This window comes from Sus scrofa, chromosome 1 (genome assembly GCF_054392235.1).
Source record: "Sus scrofa isolate SSC_HxYL_T2T_F1_AM1 chromosome 1, Sscrofa_HxYL_maternal_Yorkshire_Landrace_v2.0, whole genome shotgun sequence".
NCBI classification, from domain to species: Eukaryota; Metazoa; Chordata; class Mammalia; order Artiodactyla; family Suidae; genus Sus; species Sus scrofa.
The window spans coordinates 83,378,924-83,400,065 of NC_139383.1; the positions used below are offsets into that span (position 1 = coordinate 83,378,924).

The following is a 21,142-nucleotide window of genomic DNA, read 5'->3' on the forward strand; positions in this document are numbered from 1 at the left end:
GGAGGGCACCATTATTAACAGTCTGATATGTGTATGTCAACGTGTTTTTTTCCCTATCTGGCATAACGACGTGATTGGTATCATTCTTCAACATGTATATTTCACACAACAGTTTATTGTGATGATTATTTTTTGTTAGTGTAAATGTGTGTTGGACTATTGGAGTTCTTTGGTGACTGGATCGGGCTTTGTCACTGTAGTGGCTCAGGTCACTGCTGTTGCATGGGTTTAATTCTTGGCCTGGAACTTCTGCGTGCTGTGGGTGTGGCTAGAAAAAAAAATCTGTGAATTGGATTCTTATTAACGACTAGAATTCCATTGTATGGCTGTTAAAGATAGTGCTGCAAGGAAAATAATCTTTGTGCATGTATTTTAGTACTTTAGAAACAGATCTTTCTAATCTTATGCAGTGTTGGAATTTGTGTATTTTAAACTCTGATAGTGATCACTTCCAAAAAGTTGTACAAATTCATCTTTATAAATGTTTTTTATCCCTTATAGACTTTTTTTTTTTTTTTTTTTTCCCAGGGCTGCCCCTGCAGCACATGGAAGTTCTCAGGCTAGGCGTTGAATTGGAGCCGCAGCTTCTGGCCTACACCGCTGACAGCCCCAGCAATGTCAGATCCAAGCCACATCTGCCACCAATGCTGCAGTTTGTGGCAACACTGGATCCTTAATCCACTGAGCAAGGCCAGGGATCAAACCTACATCCTCATGGATACTAGTCAGATTCTTAACCTGCTGAGCCACAATGGGAACTCCCCTTATAGGCATTCTTGTTGCCCCACCTGGATCCCCTTTCCTCAGCTGGGTCCCTGTTTCCTCATGTTGGCAATGTTGCTTGCTAGTGGCTCACAGCTGACCTCCCCTCCAGGGTCTTGTCCCATCCCTACAGTTGCTGCCTTGCCCCAGGAGTTTCTTGTCCCTCACTGGCCTCCACCCTTGCTCTGCTTAGCCCACTGCCAGTGACTTGACGGTGGGCTACAAAACCTTCAGTCTCCTGTCTCAAGATGAGACAAACTCTGCACGTGGACCCAGTGCTCCAGAGCTTCTTGTGGGATCAGGCTGCATCCACATCTTTGCCCAGCTCCTTCCCTGCCTGATCCTCTTAACCTCACACTCTCTCTTTCTTTCTTTCTTTTGTCTTTTAGGGCCATACCCATGGCATATGGAGGTTCCCAGGCTAGGGGTCCAATAGGAGCTGTAGCTGCCGGCCTACACCACAGCCACAGCAACGCCAGATCCTTAACCTACTGAGTGAGGCTAAGGATCGAACTTGATATGGATACTAGTCAGATTGGTTTCTGCTGAGCCACGACGGGAACTCCTCCCTCACTCTTTCTCCTGAGAGTATTCCCTCAGTGAATCCCTTGCATCAAATCTCCAACCACTCCTCCAGAAAGCAGTGTGTGGGAATAACCACTCCAGACCCCTCACCTGAGCTGGATTTTAGAATATCTTTGTATTTGCCAATCTGATAAATGGAAAAGGGTGGCTCCAATTTTTGCATTTCCTTATTATTAGTTAAATTAACATTTTAATATATTTATCACTTATTTTATCTGTTCTTGTTCTTCTGTTCAATTCTATTCACATTCTTCATCTCTATTTTTATTGGACTGGATTTTTTCCTCCCTTATTGATGGCTAGGAGCTCTCTATATATCATAGATAATCTATGTTGTTGTATATCTAGTAAATATTTTGTCCTGAACAGTTGTCTTTTTTTTTTTTTTTTAAATGGCCACGTCTGTGGCATATGAAAATTACCCTGGCCAGATATTGAATCTGAGCTGTAGCTGTGACCTACACGAGATCCTTTAACCCACTACACAAGGACAGGAATAAAATTTGCTCCTCTGCAGTGACCCAAGCTGCTGCAGTTGGATTCTTAACCCACTGGTCCATAGCAGGAATTCCCTGATCAGTTGTTCTTTAAAAAATAACTTTAGGAGTTCCCGTCGTGGCTCAGAGGTAACGAACCCAGCGACTATCCATGAGGATGAGAGTTCTATCCCAGGTTTCGATCAATGGGTTAAGGATCCAGCGTTGCTGTGAGTTGTGGTATAGGTCACAGGCGTGGTTTGGGTCTAGAGTTGCTGTAGCTGTGGTGTAGGCCGGCAGCTGTAGCTCTGGTTTGACCCCTAGCCTGGGAACTTCCATATGCCATGGGCACAGCCCTAAAAAGACAAAAAATAAAACACACACAAAAAAACCTTTATAGTCAGTGGCTCCACCAAATGTCATGCTTTGAAAGGCTTCCCCTATTTAAAAGTTATATGCATGGTTCTTCTCTATTTTTTCAGGCGTTTTATAGTTTTGTCCTGTTTTTGTTTTTGGATTGATGGTGTGAGGTGTGCCTAGGTTAGTGGTATTCTTATCCTTGGATTTTTCTCTCTGTATCTTTAGCTGTGGCTTTTAAACTCAGACAGTTTGGTGATTGACTCTTTGGGAAGTTCGACAAATATTAAAAAATTTGCTCTGTTGGAAGACGTATTGAAGGCCAATTCCAGTTCAGCCCGGAATGCTGTCAAGGTCCTCTACCAGCCATGCATCAAAAGCAGGAACGAAAGGTAAGCTGTGCTTCTATTTTCTTGCTGCATGTTAGGTTTTAGTTTCTCTTGCCGTATTGGTGTTAAGAAATTAGTGAATTAAATGGGACTGTAGCTCTTCCCTACTTGATGCTTCTAGGAATCATAGTGCCGCATATTGTGCTTTCAAAATAGATTGAATTATTACAGATTATTCATGCAAATGGGCAGGAAGCTTGCTTTTCCTAAAAGTAAGTGGTCTTTTTTTTTGTAATCACAGCTTTCTGCATATGGCTGCAGTACTGAATCGGGCTTCAACAAGTATGAATATTTACTGATAAATACTTTTCTAGGCATCTGAGGTACAGCAGCGAGAAAAAGATAGTCCCTGCCTCATAAGGGAAAGGCAGACCATGAACAAAAGAGACTAAAGGTCACAGACTGATATGGCTTTTACTATTAGTCAGGTCTTCATTTGAGGGCTTCTAGGTCATTTAAGCCTAACAGCAACCCTCTGGAGTAGGTACACTTATCACCTCATTTTAAAGACAAAGACAGGAGTTAGCGCCATGGCTCAGTGGAAAGAATCCTACTAGTATCCATGAGAAGGAAGGTTTGATCCCTGGCCTCACTCAGTGGGTTTAGGATCCGGCATTGCCTTGAACTGTTGTTGTGTAGGTCGCGAACACAGCTTGTAGGCTGGCGGCTACAGCTCTGATTCACCCCCTAGCCTGGGAACCTCCATATGTTGCAGGTGCAGCCCTAAAAAGACAAAAACAAACAAACCAAAACCAAAAAAAAATAAAGACATTGAGACATAGGTGTTAAATTACTCTAGTGAAATATAAAGCGTGTTAAGGTAGTTGGGCAGTGGCAGTGTGGGTGTAGGAAGTTGGCATTTTATGCTGAAAGGTCTTCCTAAGATAAAATGACATTCAAGGGAAAAACCTGAAGGCCGAGAGGGAGTGAGCCCTGTCTGAGGAATAGCATTCCTGGCAGAGGGAACAGCAAATGTTCTTATTTGAACAGATTGCAAGTTTATACTTTGTCCTGTACTCTAATGGGTTTGATCAAATGTGTACTAAGAACAGAAAGATCCCAGTCTTTTTCTGGGATGTAAATAAGACATTTTAAAAAAATTATTGCTTTTCTTTTCTTTGAGTTATGCAAGCAGCACAAGTCATAAAATATTCAAATAGTAGACTTACATAAAGTAAAATATGAAAGTTCTCCATCATGTCCCTCTTCAGAAGAAGATGTGGGTTGTGTATTTTTCCACTTGTCTTCTATTTTGCATCTTAACATAATTTAAATGATACATGTGTATTTTTTACACTTAAAAATGACACACTGTGTCTTGGAGATTCTTTCCATGTCAGTACTTGACATTTTATAACATGGATGTACTGTCAGTAATTTAACCATATTTCTGTTGACAGATATTTAGGTTATTACTTTTTTGCTGCTTTAATTAGTATTGGACTGTGTGTTGTATGTTTGTTTTGTGATTATGTGTAATTTTTTATGAGTATTTCCAAACATAGAATCAGTAAGTCAAGGGTATGATGTTTAAAATTTTGATAGGTAATAAATATCAAATTATTTTGCAGAAAGTCATTGCAAATTTATACACCTACATAAAGTTTCTATAAATGCCCATCTCCCTGTATGCTCACTCAAGCTGCCACTTAAATTTTTGCCCATCTGATGCCAGTCTAAATGAAACAGATTCAGATGACTACCCTTGTGTTTTATGTATCTGATGCTTTGCGACTTGGTGTAGTCCCAAAAGTCTAAAAGTCTAACTTTATGTAGTTAAATTTATATTGACAAGTTTATTAAAACTTTTTTTTTGTTCTTTTTCTTTTTTTTTTTTTTTTTTTTTTTTGTCTTTTCTAGGGCCGCTCCCTCAGCACATGGAGGTACCCAGGCTAGGGGTCAAATTGGAGCTGTAGCCACCGGCCTACGCCAGAGCCACAGCAACGAGGGATCTGAGCCTCGTCTGTGACCTACATCACAGCTCATGGCAACTCCGGATCCTTAACCCACTGAGCAAGTCCAGGGATCAAACCCGCCACCTCATAGTTCCTAGTCGGATTCGTTAACCACTGAGCCATTACAGGAACTCCTTTGCTTTTCAGGGCCACACCCACAGCATATGGAGGTTCCCAGGCTAGGGATCCAGTAGGAGCTATAGCCACCAGCCTACGCCACAGCTACAACAACACAGGATCCGAGCTTCATCTGCGACCTACACCACAGCTCATGGCGATGCCAGATCCTTAACCCACTGAGCAAGGCTAGGGATGGAACCTGTGTCCTCACGGATGCTAGTCAGATTCATTAACCACTGAACCACGACAGAAACTCATATTCATCTTTTTTATTTATTTGAAATGTAGGTTTTTTAATAAGGGTATATTAAATCTCCCACTAAGATTATGGAAAAGTCTTTTTTTTTCTTCTGGTTTTGATGCCTCTTTTTGCATTATACCCTTTGAAGCTATGTAATTAGGTATATAAAAGTTTGTGCCATAACAATTTGACTAATTGTGTGTTTTATCCATAAGGTTTTTCTCTTTTCATTTGATACTATTTTTCTTAAATTTGAATTTGCCTGATGTTATGATTACTACATTTACTTTCCTTTTTTAAAAAATTAGTGATTTGTTGTATCTTTTTCCACTTCTTTATTTTCATCTGCCCTATGTCCTTTTACCTTAGCACTGCATCTTGTTAACGTATACCTTGTAAACGACATGGAGCTGGGTATTTTACAGCTCCCTTGTGAGGCTGTTTATTTGAATAGTGAACTTACTAATTCATGGTTATTGTGATTATTGATGTAGTCGCACTTAGTCTGCTTTTACCTCGGTGGCCTTCTCTGTGTCATTTCTTTCCTGTGATGATTTGGAAGTAAAATACATCTATTTCAAAATGATGTTTGGGGGTTAACCTTCAAATTATAATATACATCCTTAACCTTAACTTTTTTAAGTATTGATATTTAGATATACTTAGTAACCATTCTTTCCATCCAAAGAAGAAATGACTCTTAAGGTTTCACATTCACCTCCTGCTCCCTCCCTAAAGGAAGACCATCTGTGCTTCTGATGGTGGTGGTTGTTTCTTCTTAAAGACGTTATCAGTGGTGTAGAAGGCCACCTGATTTGCTTACCTCTTAATATTACTCATGCATCATGATTGCAAATGTTTTTATGTTTTTGTTGTATACGTCTATTTCCATAAAAACATGCAGGATTTTGGATGGTTTTAAAATTGATTACAAATAGGAGTTCCCACTGTGGCACAGCGGGTTAAGCCTCTGTGGGCAAACACATTTGATCTCCTGCCCTGTGCAGAGGGTTAAAGTTCTGGGGTTGCCAAAGCTGTGGTGTAGATCAAAGCTGTGATTCAGATTCAGTCCCTGGCCTTAGAACTTCCATATGCTGTGGATGTGGCAAAAAAAAAAAAAGTTTACAAATAGTATTATAGTGTTTGTATATTTATTTTTCCTTTTTTTTTAACTCATTCTTTGTTCTAATTGTTTGATATTGGATGGAGTCTAACAGTTCTTTTAAACTTGGACTGGAGTCAATCCTTGAATATCTGAAAATGTGTCATACCTATTTCTTTATTCTGAAAACCTTTAGGATTTTCTCTTTTATCTTTGGTTTTCCAAGATTTCATTCAGATGTGTCTACAAGTAAGCATTTGTTCAAAATTATCTCAACTGTCATCATGTGTTCTTCCTTACAGATGCAGTGTTCCCTTAAACTCTGGGAGGATGATGATTATACTTAAAGTCTTGTTTAATTCTTTTTTTCGGTTTAACTCTATTATACTTAACTCTTTTTCCTTGCATATTAACTCTTCTTTTTTTTTTTTTTTTGAAAGGAAATGCTGTGTTTGGTACTGCCTTGCATGGTGGTGCTTTTCCCAAATGTCTGATGGTTTTCCTGGAATTCCTACACAAGGGTGTTAGTTCCACTTGAGCTGCCACCTTGGCTGTGTTGCTCATTACTCCATCTAGACAAGTGCTAATAGAAGTGCTCAAAACCTGCAATTTGTGCCTACATTTAATGGAGCATTTGTGAAGTGGATCACACGTGGTTTTCTGCTTGTCCTTGCATTTGAAAATTACTGTTCCTCTCTTGGTGACTGGTAGTTCCTGTTACCATAGTCTGCCTTTTTGGGTTTGTGAATGAGACCTCAAAGGTTATACTAGTCCTGATGTGCCAGGTTTTTTGGACAACTTTTGAGTGTTAAGAAGGAAGTGGTTGTAGCTGTCCTTACGACGATACACCCCGTGCTTATCGTTATGAAGGATCTTTCGCTGCCTTCCTTCAGGAGTGTTAACAAGGATTCATTGCACTTGTCCCAGCATTTCATGTATATCTTAATAAATCCCTGTGACACTGGAAATATAATGACTGTAGTCCATTGTGTTCTGCTGTATTCATTAGTGGACTTTTTTTTTTTTTTTTAACTCTATATGTCTATATGACTTCAGTTTCCCTGTCCCCTAGAACTACTTTTGTTGTGCTTTTCCTCCTGCTCCTTTTTGTCTCTGTGTCCTCCCAGGGTAGAAGGAAATTTCACAGATTGGGTAAATATCTTGCGAGTTACTTACTTTTGTCTTTTTGTTTTTTCCTCCTATGGCCTGTGGAAGTTCCCAGGCCAGGCATTGAATTCAACTCGAGCCAAAGCAGTGGAATGCTGGATTCTTAACCTGCTGAGCTACCAGGGAACTCCTTACTTTTGCTTTTTAAGGACATTAGTTTCTTTATTTGAGGGCATGACTGAGCAAACCATAGACTCCCTGGCATATTTTTGGTACATGGGGTGGTGTAATAACTATTTTAATCTAATTGGTTAGAATTTTTTTCTAGTGGAAGTGTGGATTGCCAGATGGCATTAAGAGAGGAAAATAGCAAATGTAACTGGTTTTATTTCCTTGAGCACATATAAAAAAGTGGCGTGTAATATTTTTAGAATGTTCTTTCTAGCAATAGACACACACATGTCTCTTAACATTTTGAGGTCTATTGTTGTTGGTTTTTTTATCCCTCTCACCCCGCCCACCCCCAGTCAGAGTTATCTTACAACTCACATTCTTTAGTTGGCATGTTGGAGTTTAGATCCTAAACATTAACTTTTTAGCTTTGGACTCTTTTAAGTTCACTTCTACAGTTTTTTTCTGCTAATTCATTTATTCCCCTATTGCCTCATATTCTCTAGACTAGGGGTGATATTGCCCCTCAAGGGATACTTGGTAAAGTCTGAGGATATTTTTGGTTGTTACAATTTAGGGACCACTGGTAAATCGTTGGTGGAGCGGGGGGGTGCCATTAGATACCCTGCAGTGCATCACAGGGCCATTCCTACAAAGACTTACCCAGCTCAAAATGCCAGTAGTGCCAGAATTGAGATACCTTGTTCTAGATTATCTCCTGAAATCAGGCTGTGCCTGCCTTTTCTCTCTGGTGTCAGAGCCCACACTTTTCTTTTGTCTTTTTTTTTTTTTTTCCTTTTTCCTTTTTAGGTCTGTACCTGTGCCATATGGAAGTTCCCAGGTTAGGGGGCAAATCAGAGCTACAGCTTCCGGCCTACACCACAGCCACAGCAACACGGGATCTGAGCTGCATCTGTGACCTATACCACAGCTCATGGCAGCGCTGGATCCTTAACCCACTGAGCAGGGCCAGGCATTGAACTCACATCCTCATGGATACTAGTCGGATTCATTTCCGCTGAGCTGACAGGAACTCCCTTACTTTTCTTGAGGTGGTATTTAGGCCAGAAAATAAGAGAAATTTTACTGTGGCATGAGTCAAAATGTCTACAACCCTACATGTGAACTTTGTGAAAACAAACAGGATAAGTGGTAAAATAGAGTATAACTATTGTTACACTTCTCTCTTTTTGTTTTAGGGAAACATGAAGGATGGATGTATTTTTGTTAAACAACAATGAAGGATTTCTTAGATATCAACTACTTTGTTCTCATATTTTTAAGAGAAAAGATCTTAGGGGAATGTTAATGTTAAATGAAAATAAGCGGTCTTTTTTTCTTTCTTTTTTTTTTTTTTAAAGCTAAATCTTGAGTTCTCTTGTGGCTTAGGTTAAGGATCCTACATTGTCAGTGTGGTGGCTTGGATCACTGCTGTGGCTCGGGTTCAGTCCCTGGCCTGGGAACTTCCACGACATCCCGTGGCCATCACTCAAAAAAAAAAAAAAAAAAAAAAAAGAAAAAGAAAAAAAAAGCTAAGTTGAATTCTCTCTTGTATAAATTGCATATATAACTTCCTAATATTGGTAGTGGTTCTTCCCGCCTTTTTCAAAAGGTACAGTATCTGATTTAGGAATCTGGAAAATTTGAACTGAGAAAAGCTATTCTGTTTCTACTATTAATAGCATTTTCTTGCAAAATATCTTGAGGGATGAAATGTTCACTCCTAATTTTTGTAGAATTTAGAAATTAAATTTATTTAAACTATCTGGGTATATCGCTTTGTTGGCTAGATTGGTCAATATGGGTTCTAAAGTAGAAGTGTTATTTTTGCCTTAAAGATAGTCAGCATTATTGCTTTTTCTAATGAAATTAAAGCACATGTCAGTCATACCCACGTACATTTCATATGCATAAAATAGTATCGGTAGTTGAGTAGTTGTTTTTATTTGTGAGGTAGTATTTTTTTCAATCTTTTTTCTCCTCCTTTATTTCAGCAGGAAAGTTGAAATTCTGCCTAATTTTTCTTTTTCTTTTTTTTTTTTTTTTTTTTGGTCTTTTTTGCCATTTCTTGGGTCACTCCTGTGGCATATGGAGGTTCCCAGGCTAGGGGTCTAATTGGAGCTGTAGCCTCCAGCCTATGCCACAGCCACAGCCACGCGGGATCCGAGCCGCATCTGTAGCCTACACCACAGCTCATGGCAACTCCGGATCCTTAACCCACTGAGCAAGGCCAGGGATCGCAACCTCATGGTTCCTAGTGGGATGCGTTAACCACTGAGCCATGACGGGAACGCCCTAATTTTTCTCTATTGTAGTAAAAATCACCTAACATAAACCTTACTATCTTGACCTTTTTTTTTTTTTGGTTTTTAGGGCCGCACGCGTGGCATATGGAGGTTCTTAGGCTAGGGATCTAATTGGAGCTTTAGCTGCTGGACTACACCACAACCACAGCAACGTCAGATCTGAGCTGCATCTGAGACCTACACCACAGCTCACAGTAATACCGGATCCTTAACCCACTGAGCAGGGCCAGGGATTGAACCCTGCGTCCTCATGGATGCTAGTCAGATTTGTTTCCACTGAACCATTATGGGTTCCAAATCTTGACCATTTTAAAGTGTATAATTCAGAAATTTTAAATATGGTTGATCCTTGAACAGCCTAAGAGGGACAGCGACCTACTGTGTAGTTGAAACTCCATTGTACCTTATAGTCAGCCTTCTGTATTTATTTCCACTTCTGTGGATTCATTGTGCTGCAGATCGTGTGGTACTGTAGTATTTACTCTTGAAAAAATTTGCACGTAAGTGGACCCAGACAGTTCAAACCCATGTGATTCAGCTGTATATTCACAGTGTTGTGACACAGATCTCCAGAACTTTTTCACCCGGCAAATCTGAAACCTGTTTTCCCCTCCCCCAGGCTCTGGGGACCACCTCTGTTTTCTGCTTTTATGGTTTTGACTATATTTGTCTGCTATAGCTGCCATAACAAAATGCCCCAGACTGTATGGCTTAAACAACAGAATTGTATTTTCTCACGGTTTGGGGGGCTAGAAGTCCAAGATCAAGGTGCCATCAGGATTAGTTTCTGGTGAGGTTTCTCTTCCTGGTTTGTGGTTGGTTGCCATGGTGGAGTATCTTCACGTGGCCTCTTCATATGTAGAGATGGAGAGAGAGAGAAAAAGACCAGCCTTTGTATCTCTTCTGCTGATGACTGCAGAGCAGGGCTCCATTCTTATGACCCCATTTAACTTGGGTACTTCCATAAAAGCCTTGTATCCAAATATAGTCAAACTGGGGGCTACAGCTATAACTATTCTTATTCAGCATATGAAGGGGGGGCACAATTCAATTCATAACACTGACTAGCTTTAGATACTTCATGTAATGGAATCGTAGTATTTATCTTTTTATGACTGGCTCATGTCACTTAGCATAACGTCCCAAAGGTTCATCTAAGTTGTAGCTTTTAACAAGATTGCCTTCCTTTTTAAGGCTGAATACTATTCCATTATGTATATATACCACTTTTTGTTTATCCATTCATTCCTTGATGGACACTTGAGTTGCTTCCACCTCTTGGCTAATGAGAGTAGTTTTGCTGTGAACTTGAATGCAAATATTTGAGACCCTGCCTTCAATTGTTTTGGATGGAAACCTAGAAGTGGGTTGGCCAGATCATATGGTAATTGAATTTTCAATACTTTGAGGAACCTCTGTACTGTTCCATGGTGATTGCAGCATTCTGCAATCCCACCAAGAGTGTACAAGGGTTCTAATTTTTCCACATTTTCACCAACAATTGTTATTTTCTGGGTTTTTTAATTAAATAGAGCCATTCTAATGGATATGAGGTAGTATATTTTATTGCGGTTTTGTTTTGAATTTCTCTGATGATTAGTGATTTTGAATATCTTTTCATGTACTTGTGGGCCATTTGTGTATCTTAGGAGAAATGTCTGTTCAGAGTTCTTTGCCCATTTTTAATCTAGTTATTTGATTATTTTGTTGTCAAATTATAGGATTTCTTTACATATTCTGATATTAACCCCTCATCAGGCATATAACCTGCAAATACTTTTTCTCATTCCACAGTTGCCTTTTTACTCAGTTGATTGTGTCTTTTGATGCACAGAAGTTTTAAGTTTGATACCATTGCATTTGGCTATTTTTCTTTTGTTGCTTATATTTTTGGTGTCATAGCTAAGGAATCATTGTCACACTCTGCTCAGTTTTTTTGTTTGTTTGTTTTTGTTTTGTTAGGGCAGCACCTGTGGCATATGCCAGGGATTGAACCTGCATCCTCATGCATGCTTGTCAGATTCATTTCCACTGAGCCACGATGGGAACTCCTCTCTGCTCAGTTTAGAAGCTCTACACTTGAGGTAGCTGAGGCTATCATTGCCCAAAACACTTTAGAGATAAAATTAGGTGGTATTGATATTTAGAGGAACTTATTCTCTTGATTGATAAAAACATAAAAATAATCAAATGTTAAGTTATGCTAATTTCATATCCAACAGAGCATTCAAGACCTGTTATTTAATAATTGCATAACCTGCTAAAATACTTTACATAAACTTTTTTGCATAGTGTGTGAATATGAAACAATGCTAGAAGGAATAAATGAATGAGCAAGCGAATGAATTAATGGATATGTGTCACCAGCCCCTAAAGGGCACTTTATCTCAGGTCGTCGTCTTCTACTTCCCCATATAGGAGTCACTTGTTGACACTCCAATTAGGGACAGTGACTGCAGAGTAGGATAAACTTCAACTTCAGAAGTTTTATAGGTTGTAAGTGAGGAAACTGAGGAGCAGAGAGAGAAATAATGACAGTCAGTCAGTTTGTTAGTTAGAGCCGTGTTGTTGTGATTCCAAGTTCAGTGCTTGGTCATTATATCCTGTAGTCCCTCACCATAACATTTTAGGAGATCTGAAAATGTCACTGTCATGGAGTTCCCGAGGTGGCTAAGTGGTTAATGAATCTGACTAGGAATCATGAGGTCGTGGGTTCGATCCCTGGCCTTGCTCAGTGGGTTAAGGATCTGGCGTTGCCGTGAGCTGTGATGTAGGTCGCAGACTTGGCTCGGATCCTGTGTTGCTGTGGCTCTGGCATAGGCCGGTGGCTACAGCTCCAATTAGACCCCTAGCCTGGGAACCTCCTTATGCCCTGGGAGCAGCCCTAGAAAAGGTAAAAAGACACACACAAAAAAGCATGAAAATGTCACTGTCTATGTGTATTCTTTCCCAAGAACTGTTCCCCTTGTGGTTTCGAATATGTTAGCATTTTGACTACTCCCCCAAATGTACTGCTTACTCTCCTGTATTCAGTGAATATTTCTGCATCTTAACATGTAAGTTCAGCAGCAGAAACTTCTGATTTGTAGTGTGTTTGCATCTGATCTCACAGATCAGAATTTAAGGATACAAATTTGATTTTTTTTTTCCAGAAGCCTTATCTTCTTTTAATAGGAATCCATTGAGAGAAAGTAAAATCTAAAAATACAGGAAAGTTGGAGTTCCTGTTGTGGCTCAGAGGTAACAAACCTGATTGGCCTTGGGTTCTGATCCCTGATCGGATCTTTGGGTAAAAGGGACCTCATTGAGATAGCTCTGGTCCCTGGCCTCGCTCAGTGGGTTAAGGATCTGGCGTTATCTTGAGCCGTGGTGTAGGTCACAGACATGGCTTGGCGGCTTGGATCCCATGTTGCTGTGGCTGTGGCTGCAGCTTCAATTCAACCCCTGGCCTGGGAACTTCCAGTACAGGCCTGAAAAAAAAAAAAAAAAATCAGTAAACAAACAAACATGAAAGTCATCAGAAACCTCTAGGAAAATATAAAGGCTTGTTTGGAAAGCACTTTTTACACGTTTATCTGCAAGTCTCATGTCACCACTAAGACTTAGGTATCTGAAGACCATTTTTTATTAGGAAGCAAGTTGAGCACACACTTCTTGTAATTGGAAAAGTTTCTTTTCCAAGTGAACTGTATTAATACAGTAGCCTAAATTCAATCTTATTTGATTTGGATTTCCTGTGCTATCCATGACTAAAGAAGATGTGGGAAATAAGACCATGACATATAATAAAAGTGAGCTTTTTTTTTTTCCCCTAGAGATTCCAAGTTTCCTATGAAAAGCAGTTCATTTCTTGTGATTGCTTTCTTGGGGAGCATCTGGTTTATTCCTTGTGATGAAAGAATGTGAGGCAGGTATAGTCTCACCAGTGAGGGTAAAAGCGAAGGTGAGGTGACTGGGATGCGATAGAGGAAGGTAGGGGATTGAGTATATGAAATTAGTTTTTCACTTGTCTGTGTTTTCCAATCATGTGTTAGGTACTTTTATGAGTCAGATCTGAAGTAGTTATCTTAAATGTTCACATCTGAAGTGTTTGGGTTTCTCTTTTTCCTCTTTTTTTATTACCTCCCACTGGAGGTAAGAAAAATACTGTGCTTAGTATTGTATGTGATGCCACAGCAGGAGAGCAGAGGTCTCTGCCATCAAGGAACGGGTGATAGAATTAATGCAACATGATAAATGTACCCCCCAAAACTCGTTCAAAAGAACAAAATCTCCATACATGCTGAGAAACAGGTGTTCACAGAAAACCACATTCACTAGCTGAATTGAAGGAAATGGGAAAAAGCAAGTATTGTCCTCCATTCCACCCTCCACTCCAATAAAAGCCGCAAAGGGCTGGGCAAGAAAGCTTGTTTTCGTGTGGTGGGTTTGGAACTCATGGGCAGGTGCTAATGGCACACAGAGGGACTAGGGGAGGGGCAGTCATCTTCCCACCAGAGATGCTCCCATTCACCTGTTTAGCATATTAGGTTCGCCTCTAAAAGTGTCTGTTTGGGAGTTCCTGCTGTGGTGCAGTGGGTTAAGAATCTGACTGCAGTGGCTCAGGTCACTGCAGAGCCTTGGGTTTGATCCCCGGCCCAACTCAGTGGGTTAAAGGATCTGATGTTGCTGAAGCTGCTGGTTGAGTCACAGCTGTGGCTGGGATTTGGCTCAGCCTGGGAACATCCAGGAGAGGATTGAAGATGAGGGTTTTAGAAAGATGAGAGACTTGTTTTCTTTCTTTTTTTTTTTTAATAATGATTTTTATTTTTTCCATTATAGCTGATTTCCAGTGTTCTGTCAATTTTCTGCTGCACAGCAAGATGACACTGTCACACATACATATATACACTTTTTTTTATCACATTATCATGCTCCATTGCAAGTGACCAGACATAGTTCCCAGTGCTATACAGCAGGATCCCATTGCTTATCGAGAGACTAGTTTTCTGATGGCTTCCGTTTATCTATTACATAAAAGTAATGGGAAAGGGGCATGAGGGAAGGAGGTGGGGGTCCTGGACAGTGGAGGTGTGAGGACAGTGGAGAAGATAAGTGGTCCTTTGGAGAGCAGGTGAGGGAGGAATTCCTCAGCTGAGGTTTGCAATCATGAATTTACCATATTAATCTTCCCCTCATTGTGACTTCCTCCAGCTTATCTTCTCCTTGAGTGTAAACTCAGAGAGCAGAGTTGGGTTCATTGGGGTTAAAATTGTGTTGTCTTGATGCAAAGAGTATTGTGTTATTCTTCTATGATTAAGGCTCCAGAATCTATGTGGCCTGTTTTAATGAAGATAATAAATAACAGGGTTAGAAAGTGGCCATAGCTTCCAATCACTTGCTGAGACCTGTGGTAGAGAAGAAAAGTACTTTTAATTATATAGCTAGAGCTGTGTGTGTGTGTGTCTCTGTGTATGTATAATATATATTTTATTGCCTGGCAACCTACATGTGCCACAGGTGTGGCCCTTAAAAAAAAGATAAAATATATTAAGGAAGGAGTTCCTGTTGTGGCTCAGTGGGTTAAGAACCTGATTAGTATCCGTGAGGATACGGGTTTGATCCCAGACCTTGCTCAGTGGTTTAAGGATCCAGTGTTGCGGCAAGCTGCAGCATAGGTCACAGATGTGGCTGGGATCTGGGATCTGGCATTGCTGTGGCTGTGGCGTAGGCCAGCATCTGCAGCTCCAATTCAACCCTTAGCCTGGGAACTTCCATATGCACAGGTGCGGCCAAAAAATAATAAATATATGCTCTGTGTTAAATTTTCCTCAAGGTTTTCCATACAATTTTTTTTTTTCCTTTTTTCCTTCTTTGGATGCCCCATGGCATATGGGAGTTCCCAGCTCAGGGATCAGATCCAATCCTCAATCCAGCAACAATGATGAATCCTTTGACCCACTGTGCTAGGCATGGATCAAACCTGTGTCTTAGCACTGCAGAGACGCTGGCAGATCCAGTTGCACCACAGTGAGAATTCCACCATATGATTTTCATAATCCCACTTTGTAAGGAAATGTATTGACCTAACATGGGATAATCAGTGTAAAGGAGTCTTTTGCATCTGCTAGAGTTTTATTTAGTTTGACATTTGTCAGGTAAAGCGACTGCCATGGTCCTGGTTGGTTCTGCTTTTATTCTAGACAAGGGGGTGAAAAGTGAATCTTGGATTTTAAAGTCTTTTGGAATATAGAAGTAGTTAATTTCTTTCAGTGTCACTTGGTGCTTTTTTTTTTTTTTTTTTAATCTGTATGGCTGCAAGAGCCCTCCAGGTGCTTGCACCTCTGTTGAAAAGCAAAATAAATTGAATAGCCCATTGTTGGCCTCCCATTGTTAAGGCCAGCTGCTTCTGTGACATAGCCTTGACAGCCAAGTGCTTGTCTCAGGGACCCAGGCAGGCTTCCTGCCAAGGGTCTCCAGCAATCCCGCTGGTCTCCATGGGGTCCCCTTGTACCACTGCGCTACACCACCCACCACAACCTTTTAGCTGTTTTCTCTCCTGTGTTACAGGAGAAATGTCCTCCCACCTTATAAATCATTACGAATTTCTCAGGTAAATGCTGAGCCATTCTCCTTGTAAAACAGTTTTTAAATATCATAAGGTAAAACACACTTCTCCTTGGCAGCCATCTCCAATTCCAGTTCCTCCAGTAAGTCCCTCCCCACTGCAACCAGGTTGCTGAAGTATCTTGCCAGACTTGATCTAAATATAGGCATGTGTTTATGTATGCTCCAGAAATATCCATAGACACATTTTTGTGCGTTCGCTTTTCCTTTTTATCATATAGTATCCTTCTGCAATTTATTTTTTCTCTCAACATCATATATTCTCAATGCATGTAGATATTTCTCATTTTTTAAACAGAGGTCTGGTAGTCCATCCTGTATGGATTTTATGATTTCCTAAGCCATTCTATTACAATCATTTAAAAGTTTTCTCTGATGCTAACAGTTCTGCAGTGAAGATCCACATACAATCTTCCTTGGGGCCCTCTGCAAGGACTTATTTCAAATGAATAGAAAGAACTGGAGTTGCTCCTCCTGGAATGTGTTTATTTCACATTTTTAGAAATAAACTTCTTATTGGAGTAGTTTCAGGTTTATAGAAGAGTTGCAAAGATAGCACAGATGGTTCTTGTGTATGTACCTTTCCCGAATTTTAAAGTTCCCCTGTTGTTATCATATGTTTCCCTGCCACCTCCGTCAAAACTTAGAAACCAACCTTGGCATATCGCTGTTAACTAAACTCTGGGCTTTCTTCAGATCTCACCAGGCCTTCCACAAATGTCTTCTTTCTCATTCAGGATCCAATCCAGATACCACGGTACCACGTAGCACTGATTCGCAGCATTGCCTTTGTCTCCTCTGGTCCATAACAGTTTCACATGTTCTCAGTTGTTCATGCCCTTGACAGTTTTGAGAAGTACAGGTTAAGCATTTTGTAGAATGCACTTAGTGGGGATTTATCTGATGTTTTTCTCTTGATTAATCTGAGGGTATGGGCTTTGAAAAGAAGACCATCACATCGCATCAGGGGCTATGTAGAACCCACAGCCATCACTGGCAGTGTTCACCATGGCTCCCTGGCTAAGGTAGTAATGGCCAGACTTCCTCACTAAGAAGATACCATTTTTGCTTTTTCATATTCTTTTCTTTGGGATGGAATCACTAAGTCCACCCTAACGCTCAAAGATGAGGGGAAAGATAAGGTCCACCTCCTGAAAGGGCATGTGTCCACATATATTATCTGGAATTTTTACTCAAGGAAGATTTGTTTCTTTTCCTCTATTTATTCATTCAGTTCTTTCTCTCTGATGTACTCCTGTATATTTCATACTTTGGGTTAAAAATAAACACTATGGGAGTTCCCTCTGTGGTGCAGTAGGTTAAGAATCCTAACTGTAGTGGCTCAGGTTGCTGCAGAGGAGTGGGTTCCATCCCCAGCCTGGTGCAGTGGGTTAAAGCATCCAGTATTGCCATAGCTGTGGCTTGGATTTAATTCCTGGCCCAGGAACTTCCATATGCTACTGGTGCAGCCATAAATTTTTTTTAAAAAAATCAAGTGTTTTATTTATTTATTTACATTTTAATATTCATAATAATTTTATTTTTAATAACCCCAAACTGGAAATAATTCAGATGTCTATCAACAGGTGAATGAACAAACTTAATAGCCACGTGATGGAATAATACTGAGCAATGAAAAAGGAATGAATCTGTTCAACAACACAGATGATTTTTTTTCTTTGTCAATCATTTGTTTTTAAGTGAAGTATAGTTGATTTACAATATTCTGTTAATTTCGGATGTATAACAGTGATTCAGTATTTTTGCATATTATACTCTATTTAAAGTTGTTATAAAATTGGCCATATTCCCTGTGCTGTATAGTGTTACTTTATTTATATATTCATTTGTTTTGTGGCTCAAATTGTTCCAGCTTTGGCCATTGTGAGCACTTTTAGACTGGCTCATATATCCTTTGACATGCCCTCGTACTTTAAATTTTTGATCACTTTTCTACTTTCTGATACTACCAAATGCTCCAGACTCAGCTTATATTTTCCTTGCCCCAGCTCTAAAGTCAGTCATAAAAGATGCCCTGATTCTTTGCATTGGAGAACGGAAGTGATCTTACTACTGACATTTTAAATTGTAATAGATAATGCCCAACTGTTCTCTCAGGAGCTATCCCAATTGTCACTTTTACCTGTTCCAATACTTGATCATATCAGGTTTATTGATTTTGACCAATCCGATAGAAGTATGTCTTTTCAATTTATCTTAGTTTTTTCTTGGCCATTTTGAAATTATTTTCTATCGAAGTTTAGTTAATGTACAGTATTATTTAAATTACAGGCATACAGTATAGTTATTCACAATTTTAAAGGTTATAATCCTTTACAGTTATTATAAAACATTGACAATATTCTCCCTGTTGCACAGTGTAGCCCTTGGAGCTTATTTTATACACAATAGTTTGTACGTTTTAACTCCTCCCTCTATATTGTTCCTGTCATCTTCCCTCTCCCCATTGGTAACCACTAATTTGCTTTCTGAATCAGTGAGTCAGCTTCTTTTTTTGTTATATTCAGTAATTTGTTGTATTTTTTTTAGATTCCACATATAGGTAATGTCGTATGGTATTTGTCTTTCTCTGACTTAGCATATTGCCCTCCAAGTGCATCCATCCATGTTGTTGTGAATGGTAAGACTTCATTCTTTTTTATAGCTAAGTAATATTCCAGCTACACACACACACACACACACACACAGTACATCTTTATTCTTTCATTAGTCGATGGACACTTTGTTTGCTTCCATATCTTGGCAGTTGTAAATTATGCTGCTATAAACATTGAGGTGCATGTTATCTTTTTGAATTTGTGTTTTTTTTTTTTTTTTGATATATACCCAGGAGTGGAATTGCTGGGTCATATGCTAGTTCATAAAACTGCCAGAAGAAGACATAGGCAGAACTTCTTGACATAAATCACAGCAATATTTCTTTGATTTGTCTCCTAAAGCAAAAGAAATAAGAGCAAAAATTCACAAATGGGACCTAAGTAAACAGAAAGGTTTTTTTTTTTTTTTTTTTTGGTTGCCCTGTGGCATATGGAGTTCCCGGGCTGGGGATCAAATCTGAGTCACAGTTATGGAAATGCTGAATCCTTAACCACGGTTCCAGGCTGGGGATCAAACCTGAGTCCCAGTGTTCCTGAGACCCTGCCGATCCCTTTGTGCCAAAATGGAAGCTCCATAAACTTAAAAGCTTTCTGCACAACAAGGGAAACCACTGACAAAACAAAAAGACAACCTCTGATTGAGAGAAAATATTTGCAGATGATATTGAAACTGACAGCACTTATGACTTGAACCCAGCCTAAACCCAGTTTGAGACTTGAACCCACAGTTTTATGTATTTATTATTTATTTTATGATTTTTATTTTTTTCCATTATAGCTGGTTGAACCCACAGTTTTAAATTGCAGTCACTCACCCAGTGCTGGACTTACTGAGGTTCAGGTTCTTTATACCTCCACGCAGAAGGAATTCAGTGAGAGACAAAGTGATAGGCAAGAAATAGATTTATTAAGATAAGGCACTTGTGAGAGATGCAAGCGGGCGGGCCAGGAGGTTCTGTCCTGAGGATCAGGTGGGCTACAGTTTTATAATCCAAGGGGAGTGGGGTTGGGAAAAGACCACTTTTTCCTCTTACTTCAAGTAGTAGTTCCTCCTCGGTGTCCAGTAAGAGAGTATTTGACCCTGTAAATATTGGTGCTTATTCAGATCAGCAGAAGGGTGGTCCTCAAACTTCTGCCCTTGGTCTGAACCTGAATGCAGGCCTCACCCCATCCCCCACCCAATGACCTGAGGCATATCTCGCCCTTCCACTAGTCAAGCAACCCTGCCTTGTTCTGATGGCTCTTTTGAGCAGTTATTAACTGACAGTGATTCCCCAAAGTTCCCTACATTTCCCTCTCTATCTATGGTCTCCTATTTGGACTTCCACAACTACCTGTGTAACTATCCTACTCCATCCCTATCCATATGACCAATAAGGGGTTAATGGACAAAATAAATAAACAGGTTATATAACCTAACATTAATAAACCAAACAACCTGATTAAAAAATGGGCAGAAGACTTGAATAGATGTTTTTCCAAAGAGGAAATGCAGATGGCCAACAGGCACAGGAAAAGTTGCTCAGCATCACTAATCAGGGCAATGTAGATCAAAACCGCAATGATGCTATCACCTCACACCAGTCCGAATGGCCATCATCAAAAAGAATACAGATAACAAATATTGACAAGGTTGTAGAGAAAGGAGAACCCTCGTACACCATTGGTGCGAATGTAAATTGGTGCAGCCACTGTGGAAAACAGTATGGAGGTTCTCAAAAACCTTAGAATTGTGTCTTTTTAAAATGAGTATTTCTGTGTTTCTAGTGTGTTAGACCATCTCTGTTTATATTTACTAGCCTTTTGAGCTTCCTCCATAAATTTCCTGTTCATATTCCTTTGTCTACTTAAGCTGGTATCTGTGAGACTGTGCGTCTATTAGAAACTCTTATAGATGGTGGATGTTAATTCTTTATCTGTTAAAAATATCTTTTCCACCCTGTAACTTACTTTTATTTTTTTTTTTTTATTATTTTTTTTTGTTGTTGTTGTTGTTGTTGCTATTTCTTGGGCCGCTCCCGTGGCATATGGAGGTTCCCAGGCTAGGGGTCGAATCGGAGCTGTAGCCTCCGGCCTACGCCAGAGCCACAGCAACGCGGGATCCGAGCCGCGTCTGCAATCTACACCACAGCTCACGGCAACGCCGGATTGTCAACCCACTGAGCAAGGGCAGGGACCGAACCCGCAACCTCATGGTTCCTAGTCGGATTCGTTAACCACTGCGCCAGGACGGGAACTCCTGTAACTTACTTTTAAACTTGATTTAAGATGCCTTGTGACACAGAGAAGTTTACATTTTGATCCTATCAAAATTAAAATAAGAATTGGCAGGCTTCTGCTTTTGTAT

The 21,142-nt window shown here is 39.9% G+C and overlaps 1 protein-coding gene across 8 annotated transcripts in view; it reads left to right on the forward strand.

The window, feature by feature from the left end:
• The window catches only part of UBE3D (ubiquitin protein ligase E3D), a 581,163-nt gene that overhangs the window by 37,229 nt on the left and 522,792 nt on the right, over positions 1–21,142 (forward strand). For 7 of the 8 annotated variants that reach the window (XR_014807535.1, XR_014807534.1, XR_014807527.1 and 4 more), the window contains exon 8: positions 2,409–2,572. Coding sequence is in view for 4 of the 8 variants with exons in the window: in XM_084964035.1 (XP_084820161.1) it covers positions 2,409–2,572 (164 nt within the window). In the remaining 4 variants the exon portion in view is untranslated. Of the gene's footprint in view, positions 1–2,408; positions 2,573–6,427; positions 6,956–21,142 lie in introns of those variants that run through there. The other variant, XM_021091928.2, reaches the window with a different exon arrangement.